Source organism: Littorina saxatilis, linkage group LG8 (genome assembly GCF_037325665.1).
Source record: "Littorina saxatilis isolate snail1 linkage group LG8, US_GU_Lsax_2.0, whole genome shotgun sequence".
Taxonomy (NCBI): Eukaryota; Metazoa; Mollusca; class Gastropoda; order Littorinimorpha; family Littorinidae; genus Littorina; species Littorina saxatilis.
Window position 1 is genome coordinate 70,165,358 of NC_090252.1, and position 12,831 is coordinate 70,178,188.

The 12,831-nt window shown below is 45.1% G+C and overlaps 2 protein-coding genes across 3 annotated transcripts in view; both read left to right on the plus strand.

Annotated features, from left to right (window-relative positions):
* The first annotated feature begins 7,181 nt into the window (after positions 1-7,181).
* Positions 7,182-12,831, plus strand: part of LOC138974879 (uncharacterized) — a 39,003-nt gene continuing 33,353 nt past the window's right edge. The window contains exons 1-2 of the mRNA XM_070347610.1: positions 7,182-7,377; positions 8,530-10,247. Of these exons, the coding sequence (XP_070203711.1) occupies positions 9,159-9,683 (525 nt within the window). The 5' untranslated portion in view covers positions 7,182-7,377; positions 8,530-9,158 and the 3' untranslated portion in view covers positions 9,684-10,247. The remainder of the gene's footprint in view (positions 7,378-8,529; positions 10,248-12,831) is intronic.
* LOC138974877 (uncharacterized) overlaps positions 12,223-12,831 on the plus strand; it is an 8,867-nt gene continuing 8,258 nt past the window's right edge. The window contains exon 1 of one of the 2 annotated variants that reach the window (XM_070347608.1): positions 12,223-12,439. In XM_070347608.1, coding sequence (XP_070203709.1) covers positions 12,368-12,439 — 72 coding nt within the window. In that variant the 5' untranslated portion in view covers positions 12,223-12,367. The remainder of the gene's footprint in view (positions 12,440-12,831) is intronic. The other variant, XM_070347609.1, reaches the window with a different exon arrangement.

A 12,831-nucleotide genomic window follows, 5' to 3' on the forward strand; every position in this document is an offset into this window, starting at 1 on the left:
GCCTGTACTCAGTGCTCTATGCTCACCTCCACTGTGCACAGTGCTGACGATATCTTGGCTGGCTTCACACCTGTGTTGAACACGCAGCGATAGCCTCTACTCAGTGCTCTATGCTCACCTCCACTGTGCACAGTGCTGACGATATCTTGGCTGGCTTCACACCTGTGTTGAACACGCAGCGATAGCCTCTACCCAGTGCTCTATGCTCACCTCCACTGTGCACAGTGCTGACGATATCTTGGCTGGCTTCACACCTGTGTTGAACACGCAGCGATAGCCTCTACTCAGTGCTCTATGCTCACCTCCACTGTGCACAGTGCTGACGATATCTTGGCTGGCTTCACACCTGTGTTGAACACGCAGCGATAGCCTCTACTCAGTGCTCTATGCTCACCTCCACTGTGCACAGTGCTGACGATATCTTGGCTGGCTTCACACCTGTGTTGAACACGCAGCGATAGCCTCTACTCAGTGCTCTATGCTCACCTCCACTGTGCACAGTGCTGACGATATCTTGGCTGGCTTCACACCTGTGTTGAACACGCAGCGATAGCCTGTACTCAGTGCTCTATGCTCACCTCCACTGTGCACAGTGCTGACGATATCTTGGCTGGCTTCACACCTGTGTTGAACACGCAGCGATAGCCTGTACTCAGTGCTCTATGCTCACCTCCACTGTGCACAGTGCTGACGATATCTTGGCTGGCTTCACACCTGTGTTGAACACGCAGCGATAGCCTCTACTCAGTGCTCTATGCTCACCTCCACTGTGCACAGTGCTGACGATATCTCGGCTGGCTTCACACCTGTGTTGAACACGCAGCGATAGCCTCTACTCAGTGCTCTATGCTCACCTCCACTGTGCACAGTGCTGACGATATCTTGGCTGGCTTCACACCTGTGTTGAACACGCAGCGATAGCCTGTACTCAGTGCTCTATGCTCACCTCCACTGTGCACAGTGCTGACGATATCTTGGCTGGCTTCACACCTGTGTTGAACACGCAGCGATAGCCTCTACTCAGTGCTCTATGCTCACCTCCACTGTGCACAGTGCTGACGATATCTTGGCTGGCTTCACACCTGTGTTGAACACGCAGCGATAGCCTCTACTCAGTGCTCTATGCTCACCTCCACTGTGCACAGTGCTGACGATATCTTGGCTGGCTTCACACCTGTGTTGAACACGCAGCGATAGCCTCTACTCAGTGCTCTATGCTCACCTCCACTGTGCACAGTGCTGACGATATCTTGGCTGGCTTCACACCTGTGTTGAACACGCAGCGATAGCCTGTACTCAGTGCTCTATGCTCACCTCCACTGTGCACAGTGCTGACGATATCTTGGCTGGCTTCACACCTGTGTTGAACACGCAGCGATAGCCTGTACTCAGTGCTCTATGCTCACCTCCACTGTGCACAGTGCTGACGATACCTTGGCTGGCTTCACACCTGTGTTGAACACGCAGCGATAGCCTCTACTCAGTGCTCTATGCTCACCTCCACTGTGCACAGTGCTGACGATATCTCGGCTGGCTTCACACCTGTGTTGAACACGCAGCGATAGCCTCTACTCAGTGCTCTATGCTCACCTCCACTGTGCACAGTGCTGACGATATCTTGGCTGGCTTCACACCTGTGTTGAACACGCAGCGATAGCCTCTACCCAGTGCTCTATGCTCACCTCCACTGTGCACAGTGCTGACGATATCTTGGCTGGCTTCACACCTGTGTTGAACACGCAGCGATAGCCTGTACTCAGTGCTCTATGCTCACCTCCACTGTGCACAGTGCTGACGATACCTTGGCTGGCTTCACACCTGTGTTGAACACGCAGCGATAGCCTGTACTCAGTGCTCTATGCTCACCTCCACTGTGCACAGTGCTGACGATATCTTGGCTGGCTTCACACCTGTGGGAAAAGTAGTGTCCCTGTCAAACCTGTAGCTGTTGATTCTGCATCTTCAGTGACCGAGACCAAGCCGACGGCAGGTGTTAATGTTCACTTCTGGACGGGTCAGGTAGACGTGAAGCGTGCACGGAATTGTTCAGGCTTACATGTTGGGGCAGCAGAGAGTGCGGGAAAGGCAAGTCAGGCCCAGGGATGTGGTTTGGGATTCACTGATCTGCAACACGCCAGGGAAAGGATACACGTGGTAGACACTCAGGCTGGTGACACGGGCAACTTCTTGGGTCAAAGTGGCTGCCTTCTGATCAAAACAGCGGGTGCTGTCTTCAGCCCACAAAGCATCAAGGGCCTGGAGTTGGGCACTGTGTCAAATAGAGCTGACACCAACAGGGGCTTGCAGTTGGGCACTTTGTCAAATAGAGCTGACACCAACAGGGGCTTGCAGTTGAGCACTTTGTCAAATAGAGCTGACACCAACAGGGGCTTGCAGTTGGGCACTTTGTCAAATAGAGCTGACACCAACAGGGGCTTGGAGTTGGGCACTCAGTCAGAGATGGCTGACGGATCGAATGCTCGGTCTGAAAACAGTGTCCTTCCCATCACACAGGTTACTAATAACAGAGAAACAGAAGAAAACACATACAGTGGTGATGATGCTGCAAACACAGAGGCAGAACAAGTTGCAAGTGTGTCTGGCTCTGGAGACATGCAGTTGAATTTGAGGACTTGAAAGAATAGCACAAGGCCTATGGTTCTGAAGACTGATGGAGATAAAGATGTGTCAGTGAACACAGATGGAAATATAGAGCTGTGTCAGTGAGACTAGAACTCCCGTTATTACATGTAAACACAACAGCTGTGATTGTTTAGGAGGACATGCTTTGTTATCTTCTTCTTCAGCGTTCAAGGGTTGTACCGTCACTCATTCTCACAGGTCGGAGTCCTCAAGGGTTGTACCGTCACTCATTCTCACAGGTCGGAGTCCTCAAGGGTTGTACCGTCACTCATTCTCACAGGTCGGAGTCCTCAAGGGTTGTACCGTCACTCATTCTCACAGGTCGGAATCCTCAAGGGTTGTACCGTCACTCATTCTCACAGGTCGGAGTCCTCAAGGGTTGTACCGTCACTCATTCTCACAGGTCGGAGTCCTCAAGGGTTGTACCGTCACTCATTCTCACAGGTCGGAGTCCTCAAGGGTTGTACCGTCACTCATTCTCACAGGTCGCAGTCCTCAAGGGTTGTACCGTCACTCATTCTCACAGGTCGGAGTCCTCAAGGGTTGTACCGTCACTCATTCTCACAGGTCGGAGTCCTCAAGGGTTGTACCGTCACTCATTCTCACAGCTCGGAGTCCTTCTGAAGTCCTGAGCAATAACAATGATAACAATAACAACACTTCATTGTCCATTACAATCAATACACTAAATAACTTAAAATGGAAAATTGTCTTTGACATGTCTAACTCGGGCTAACTCAGTAACTGGCAAGCCCAGCACAGGTCTTCAACATCAAATAACCCAAGGGAAGGAAGCGCTCTAAATGCATACGACATGTCACGTAATGGAGCAAGCGAGACTTGTACAGAACCTTTCTTTCTTTCTTTCTTTCTTTATTTTGTGTTTAACGTCGTTTTCAACCATTCAAGGTTATATCGCGACGGAGGAAGGGGGGAGATGGGATATGGGAAAGGGGGGAGATGGGATAGAGCCACTTGTTAATTGTTTCTTGTTCACAAAAGCACTAATCAAAAAATCGCTCCAGGGGCCCGCAACGTAGTACAATATATGACCTTACTGGGAGAATGCAAGTCTCCAGTACAAAGGACGTAACATCTCTTACATACTGCTTGACTAAAATCTGTACAAACATTGACTATATTCTATACAAGAAACACTTAACAAGGGTAAAAGGAGAAACAGAACCTGTTAGTCGCCTCTTACGACATGCTGGAGAGCATCGGGTAAATTCTTTCTCGTCCCAACCAATATGGGACTCCCCCTAACCCGCGGGGGGTTGTACAGAACCAATCTCCTGGCACCTGAGAGAATAACATTAACAAGCATTGAAACACATGTTGTATGCATTTAGAGCGCTTACTTCGCTCTCTGAGTTGTGTAGAACAAGCGACCTAAAGGCAAACACTGTTTTGAACTCTGGATACAGAATAGAAAGAACAAGTAATTGTGTATAGTATTGTTTTGTCACAATTAAATGTTCCTGTAACATACCTTGCTTGTTTTTTTGGGACTATTTTGGAACAACAACAAGAATTTAATTGTTCATGATTGGAAATGTCCTGGTGTGGGAAACATTGTCACATGCACACACTCCTACCAAATATAATACATTGACAGATAAAAACAAAACAAAGCGAGTGTAGTGAATAACAACAGGTCAAAGTACATGTATCATAAAATGCAGATAACTAAAATCGTTTTCACCAGCATAAAGTTAATTCACTTATATGTTGTGGTTAAAAAGTCATTTACATTTTAATTAAATCATAAGGTAGCTGTTTCAATTTTTGATGCATATCAGTGACAATCATTGAATCACGCTGTGTAGAGCTTGACATGATGGAATAAAATGAACACATTGTGTCAGGATGAAGTGTAACATCAAGTACAAGCTGAAAACATTCTGTTTGAAATATGAGTGATGTATACATATTTTTTTATGTGTGTGTGTGTGTGTGTGTGTGTGTGTGTGTGTGTGTGTGTGTGTGTGTGTGTGTGTGTGTGTGTGTGTGTGTGTGTAACTTCAGAACTGTATTTAATGTAATATTTTTCACCATTGCAAAGGCTAGCTCTTAAAAGAGAGAAGATTTTCAGGCCTTAAAAAAACACACACACACACAAAACACACAACAGTTGCATTCCAAAAAATGTTCTTATCTAGAAACATCTTTAGTTTTCTTTGTCTAGTTTCTTTCTTTACTTTTATTTTGTTTGTTTCTCTTCGGTGTTGAGGTGTGTCTGTCTGTATGTTTGTCTGTCTCCCACTCTCTCTCTCTACATCTCTCTCACACACGCATGCACACACACACACACCCACACACACACACACACACACACACACACATATCTCTGTCTCTCTCTCTGTCTCTCTCTGTCTCTGTGTGTGTGTGTCTCTCGCTCTCTCTCTCTGTCTCTGTCTCTTTGTCTCTGTCTCTGTCTCTCTCTCTCTCTCTCTCTGTCTCGCTGTCTTTGTCTGTGTCTGTCTGTCTGTCTGTCTGTCTCTCTCTCTCTCTCTCTCTCTCTCTCTCTCTCTCTCTCTCTCTCTCTCTCTTCAGAGAAAATCATTCGTGCCACACAGCATTAATAAACCTTCTTGAAAACTTGCTTAGCAACATTAATAATAATGAACTCTGTGGTGTCCTATTCGTCGATTTTGCAAAAGCATTCGACGTCATTAATCATGAGTTACTTTTAAGAAAATTAGCTGAGTATAGATTGTCACCCCAAACCCTATGCCTCCTCTCATCTTTCTTAGCCGGACGAGAGCAATCCGTCTGCGTGAATTCCACTATGTCAAGTAAAAGACCGGTGTTATATGGAGTCCCCCAGGGTTCTGTCCTTGGGCCACTTCTTTTCTCTCTGTATATTAACGATCTTCCTTTTAGTGTTAATGATGATTGTGAACTATTTGCTGATGATACGACCATACACACTTCTGATAAAAAATTAGACAAAGTTTATTTATCATTGCAGAACAGTGTAGATGATCTCATTAATTGGACGGAATATAACCACATGAGTCTTCACCCCCAAAAGACCAAATACATGTTAATTACTACAAGGCAAAAAAGACAAAACATCAAGAATAATCCTCATTCCTTATTAATTGGCAACAATGCAATAGCGGAAGTAGGAGATCACAAAGTTTTGGGAGTAAATATCGACAATAATTTATCTTGGACCCATCATGTTAGATCGTTGTGTAAAACCATGTCGAGGAAAATATATTTGTTGAACAGAATAAAACACTTTCTTGATCCACACTCAAGGTTATTATTTTATAATGCATACATACAAACCATCACGGATTATTGTTCGACCATCTGGGACTCAGCCAGTGCAAACATTTTAAAACCACTGTATAGTCTACACAGACGAGCACTAAAATCAGTTCTATTAAAACAATCCAGTCTTGTTTTCGACGATTATAAAAAAAACTTAAGATTTTGCCCTTAAAAGAAAGATTTAAATCAAATAAAGGCGTGCTCCTTCACAAAATCCTTTCCGGCCATGCACCGAGTGCTTTCATTACAAAATTTAAAGCCAAACCAAGCCGAAAATTCAACGTCCCCATTCCGCGGATAGATCTCTTTAAATCAAGTTTAGCTTATTCTGGCAGCGTTTTGTGGAATTCTCTCCCGGAATCAGTTCGAGTCCCAACAAGTCTCAATACTTTCAAAAAACACCTCTCATTACATTTAATGTCAAATTACGAAAAGTCACAGTGATGGAAGACTTCGTTCTGATTATTTTCATATTGATCATATCTGTCCATAAAGCATCAGTGTTTCATAACGCAAGAATGTATGTATAGCCTACAACGTGTATTATAGTCATGTGAATAGTTTTTCTGCCTTTTTTTTAATTTTTATTTTTTTAATTTTTTTACTGTCATGCTTATCTTTTGTAATTGTTTTACGTTTGTATATATATATGTATTTAAGATTAGAATAGTCCCTCTCTGGGCGAGGGCTGGTTGAAAAGAAGCTCGTTTATATTGCTTATGCCACAACCCTCGTAAAATAAAATTTGATTTGATTTGATTTGATCTCTCTCTCTCTCTCTCTCTCTCTCTCTCTCTCTCTCTCTCTCTCTCTCTCTCTCTCTCTCTCTCTCTCTCTCTCTCTCTCTCTCTCTCTCTCTCTCTCTCTCTCTCTCTCTCTCTCTCTCTCTCTCTCTCTCTCTCTCTCTCTCTCTCTCTCTCTCTCTCTCTCTCTCTCTCTCTACTAGCTGTAAGAGGTAAGAAAGGACCATATGGACCTAATGCTATCATCCCTCGGTAATAAAGTTTTCGAGTTCGAGTTTGATGTCTCTCTGTCTCTCTCTGTCTCTCTCTGTCTCTGTCTCTCTGTCTTTGTCTCTTTCTCTCTCTCTCTCTCTCTCTCTCTCTGTCTCTCTCTGTCTCTCTCTCTCTCTGTCTCTCTCTCTCCCCCTCTCTCTCTCTCTCCTCGATATCTCGCTTTCTCTCTTTCTTTATCTCTATCTCTCTCACCCAGTGTCTTTGTATCCGTCCGGGTTTTTGTTGTTGGAGGGGGGGGGGGGGGGTGCATACAATCTTCGGGTAAATAGAACCCTCACAACTATTACTTTATGACCATATAGGGCCTGGTTTCTGTAACCACAAACCAATGTTGAAGTTCCACCAATGGGGGTGGAGTGCCGTGACCCTGGTTAAGGTCAGTGACCCTGGTTAAGGTCAGTGACCCTGGTTAAGGTCAGTGACCCTGGTTAAGGTCAGTGACCCTGGTTAAGGGGAGGTTCTAGTATAAAATATCACCAAAATCGCTTCAGTTGTGTTCCTATTTAGAATGGGAAATATTAATGGATTTCGGCTCAAATAAAGTCAAATGCATTGCTGACCCATATATTGTGTTAGTTAATATGTCACGACAACTGCCGTTGAGAAACAATTCAACGGAAAAACATACATTATCTAGAAACCGAAAATAGTGATTTTGGCGTTTCCTTGATAATTCTTCAAGGAGCGCACATTTTTTAAAGAAATTCAAAACATACAATAACATGTAATTGGACTACATTTTGTGGAATCAAAATTACGTTATTTTAATTAAAACGTTGATTTCATCATATTTACATATAACGGTTTTAACTGACAAGCTATATTTTCTTTGATTTTATCCCGACCCACAAACGCCTTCCACAAAGTGTAGTCCTATGAATACTAAAAAGCCATGCTACGTTTTGTTCCAGTCGGTTGAGAACATTTTGAGTTATCAAGGAAACGGCGAAGCAAGGTGCCAAAAACATCATTCTGAGAAAAAAAGGCTTCAAAGTTTAGATACTTTTTATTCTTGTTGAAATTCACAACATTTCATAAAGATCGGTGAAAAATTAGAAAATAACGGTTTATAACTGACAAAAGCTTGGTTTTCTTCTGAAAAGTACGTATTGAAACTCAGTTATGGACAACGGACCTACTCACAAAATTTCATAAAGATTGGTGAAAAAACGGGATTTAACGGTTTTTTAACTGCCAAAAATCAACTTTTATTCTTGTTGAAATTCAGTTAGGGACAACCAACCTAACCACAACATTTCATAAAGATCGGTGAAAAATTAGAAAATAACGGTTTATAACGGGTTTTTAACTGCCAATAATTAACTTTTTCTTCTTGAAAAGTTTGTATTGGAGATCAGTTCGGGACAATGGTCCAATGTTGGTGTAAATCCGACGATTAGGGACCAAGAAACAAGGAGCAGAGTGTTTTTTGGCGGTTAAACTGTCATTTTAACGGTTTAATGATTTGGTGAAATTTCTTCCACCACAATACTATACAATGTTTTATCTACCCATTATTGCAAGAACCCCAAAATCACAACTGAAGCGATTTTGGTGATATTTTATACTAGAACCTCCCCTTAAGGTCAGTGACCCTGGTTAAGGTCAGCCCTTGTTTCTGGGGTGAATCAAAATTGCTACACACATTTGTTCTTATTCAATTCTGATTTGTCTTCATCACTGCTCCACCAGTTGTGTGACTGGATGGCAATGTTTGTTGAAGAGATAACTCGTGGTCACGCTGTTTGGCACCAGTTGTGTGTCCTGGCTGATAATATACTGTTCAAAAAAAGAAACGCATAGTTGCTACTTGCCAAATTTGTTTTATTTTTCGAAAAAAATTAACAGAAAATCCAATATTTAGATTATTTGTTTGAAATTTGGTATGGACACAGTTGAATGCACACACAGTTCATTTGCATCTTCAAATCAATCAGTCAATCAATACGATTGGGTGCCGAGGCTGTCAAGTCAGTAGGGGGTGTGACTGCCTTGAGCAGCAACAACTGCCCGGCACCTTCTGGGCATGGACTGGATCAGATGCCGGATATCTTGCTGTGGGATGGTGTCCCACTCCTCCTGAAGTGCCTGCAATAGATCGCGGTGATTTGCCGGCGCTTCTTCTCGCCTGCGCACACGTCTGTCCAATTCATCCCAGAGGTGTTCTATCGGGTTCATGTCTGGCGACATGGATGGCCAGGGAAGCACCTGGACATGGTGGTCGGGGAGGAACTGGGTGGTGAGTCGTGCTGTGTGCGGGCGAGCGTTGTCCTGCTGGAATATGGCATCCTGGTCAGCCAGAAGAGGAAGGGCGTGTGGGCGCAGAATTTCCTCCACGTATCGCTGGGCAGTTATGCGCCCTTGGACGTGCACCAGGGTGCTCCTTCCAGCGGTATTGATCGCCCCCCACACCATGACGCCTCCACCACCATGAACGGGTGCCTCATCCACACAGTTGGGCGCGTAACGTTCGTTTACTCTCCGGTAGACCCTCCTCCGACCATCATGTCGCTGGAGCAGGAAGTAGGACTCGTCGCTGAACCACACGTGTCTCCAGTGATTCCGGACGGTCCAGCGAAGGTGCTGGTTGCCCAACTGCACTCGGTTCTGGCGATAGCGGCGGGTGAGGACAGCTCCTCTGTGAGGTCTGCGAGCTCTCAAACCAGCTTCATGCAGGCGGTTCCGCACGGTCTGGTCCGAAAATCGGTGTGGCCCGGGGAGAGCCTGGACAGAAGATGAGGCCGACAGGAAACGATTCCGGAGGTGGCGGAGCCGTATGAAGCGGTCGTGAGCAGCAGTTGTCGCCCTTGGTCTTCCCGCTCGTGGCAAGTCAGCAACGGAGCCAGTGGCTTGAAACCTGACCCACAGTCTACTGATGGTGCTCTGGGACACGTGGAAGTGCCTGGCGATTGCACTTTGACTTTGGCCTGCTTGTAAACGACCCAATGCAATTTGGCGGTCTTCTCTGCTCAATCGGGCCATCTTTCGTCGCTGAATTGTCGTCTGATTTCTTTGTGGCGAACAATCCGCTTTTATGGGTTTTGGAAGACATGGTGAGAGCTCAATATTCCCCGAGTTTCACGAGATTACACTGAAGCATGACGAGTGGTCGTGCCAAATGAGCAATTTTGACATTGTAGCCACTGATAACGCATGCGTCACGTGCAGAGCTCACTTGTGGCAATGGACGAAAGGTCGACGACCAGATAAACATTTTCTGCAGTTTGGTGGATATCCTTGTAGCCATATAACTAAATTAACCAAATATTACAAGCTATGCGTTTCTTTTTTTGAACAGTATATGTATAATAACAAAGTTTTCTGTGAAGCAAATTGTATGATATATATAGCGAAACATTGTTTCTTTTATGTGATGTTTTGTACAACATTTTGGTGAAGAAAATTGTATGATATAGCGAAACACTGTATCTATTATGTGGTGTTTTGTACAACTTTTCGGTGAATTAAATAGTGATGTTCTTAAATCAAATTATCATAATTCAACCGGTTTTGTATTGTTTGCACACAATACCATTCAAGTGTTTGTAAGTTTTACTTAATTGTCTGAGTGTGTATTTGTGTGTGCGCGTGCGCGCGCGCGTGTGTGTGTGTGGGTGTGTGTGTGTGTGTGTGTATATCTGAGTTTGTATATATATATATGTGTGTGTGTGTGTGTGTGTGTGTGTGTGTCTGAGTTTGTATGTGTGTGTGTGTATGTGTGTGTGTGTGTGTGTGTATGTGTGTGTATGTGTGTGTGTGTGTGTGTGTGATGTTTAAGGGTCTTTTCTCGTGTTTCACATGGCTGAGAAAGAACACCGTTACAAATAAAGTGTTTTCCCACCTGACGTCATTACCTCACGGTGTCATTGACTGTGTGGTCAATGCGAGGTATGTGGAATAAAATGAATTTCACGACCCACATCATCCAGACTGTGTAGTTCAAATTACGTCATCGGTTTTTTGTTTGTTTACAAAGATCATCTTTCAAAAGTTGGGCAATAGGAAGGTCGTATGGTGATTGGAGAAATATCTTACATGAAGTCTCAATTAAAAACTCCAAATAGTGTCAGAGATAGAGACGATTTTGTGAGGCTCTGGGGTCGCCCACGACCCACGAAGCACGGTGAAGGTTAAGAGATCTGTAGCGACTGTGAAATAATGTTTGCATAATACTCAGGATTCTGCCCATGAAACACCTAGTACAGTTGTGACAGCTTTATTTCACAATAAATGCTTATTCAATGGGAGCATATTCAGTGCTTTTAACTTGTGTTGGAACCCCCGTAGCGCAGTGGTTAGCGCATCGGGCTGCGGGCCGGGAGGTCGTGGGTTCGAATCCCATCAGGGTCATGTGGGTTTTTCGGGCTACGGTCGGCTCCTACCCAGAGTGAAAGTGCTATGGTTCCTATGGGAAGGCTGGGATCACACAGCCGAGTGTCATTCACTTAACGAATGCGACTTTGAGGGTGCTCAGGTTCTGTATACCTGACCAACACCGCAGGTGCGGCAGTTATCGGGCCTGGTTGATGCCAGGATATATTATGACAGAAAGCGTAGAGCGCTGCCCTGTCACGTAGTCTCAAAAACCAAATTGGAAATCCAAAGCATCATCATTATAATCATCCTCATCTCATTAATCATCCAAAATATAAATTGTCCTTGCTCTTGTGGCCCTTCATGCCCGGAGCTCTCATGGTGACCTTGGTCTCAGTGTTCCTGTTCGATCCTTCCCTGAATAGTAGTTCTGCTGTCAGCCTTCAACGTGTGACGTTCTGGGGTGTCGACGGAGGGACGTGGTGGCGGTCTGCTCTCTGGAGGGGACGCTCACTCAGTCTGGCTCCGCGACTTAAAAGTCAATGTCGTTAGTAGGGGGCATAGTAGGTAGTGGGCTGCGTCCGTTAGCTCGGGACAAACCCACTACTGAACATCGTCGAAGTGACTCAGCAGAAGTGCAGTGTCATCTTCCGAGGGTAGCCTACCGCAGCGACCCGACATCCCCCCCTGGAGCCGCGTCTGTAAAATCGACAAGTCTGGCAGCGAAACGAAATTCAGAGGTGGTTGGAGCAGTGAGTGCAGGGACGGGGCGGTGTGAGAGCACAACGGGACAAGGAACAGGTGTAAAGACGAAGAAATAAAAAAGGTTAAAAAAACAACAAAAAAACTTGTGTTGTATGTGAGGGTTTATTCACTGCACGACGATGAAGAGAATGTGTGAAAACATAGGCTTGACAAGCAGGGACAAAATAGGTCACTCAAACAAACAACGGAGGTCTTGTTTGTACAGTTGAAATGTGTATATCTGTATTCTTCTTGCGTGTCCAAGAATATCACTGATTGTTCAGATATTAATGACAAACTTCCGTGTGGTTCGTCACTTTAAGTGCTGGCAGGTTCAGCGAGGTCAGTGATGAAGCTGTGTGCGAATGATATCGTGTGGCTACTCGTCTTTTGCTACTGCCTGGTCTCTGGTTCTGCTACTGACCGCTACCCGCATGGTGAGTGAGGACGATGTGTGTGTGTGTGTGTGCTACCCGTCTTGTGCTACTGCATGGTCTATGGTTCTGCTAGTGACAGCTACCCGCATGGTGAGTGATGACGATGTGTGTGTGTGTGCTACCCGTCTTGTGCTACTGCCTGGTCTCTGGTTCTGCTGGTGACAGCTACCCGCCTGGTGAGTGATGACGATGTGTGTGTGTGTGTGCTACCCGTCTTGTGCTACTGCCTGGTCTATGGTTCTGCTAGTGACAGCTACCCACCTGGTGAGTGATGACGCTGTGTGTGTGTGTGTGCTACCCGTCTTGTGCTACTGCCTGGTCTCTGGTTCTGCTACTGACCACTACCCGCATGGTGAGTGATGATTCTCTGTGTGTGTGTGTGTGTGTGTGCT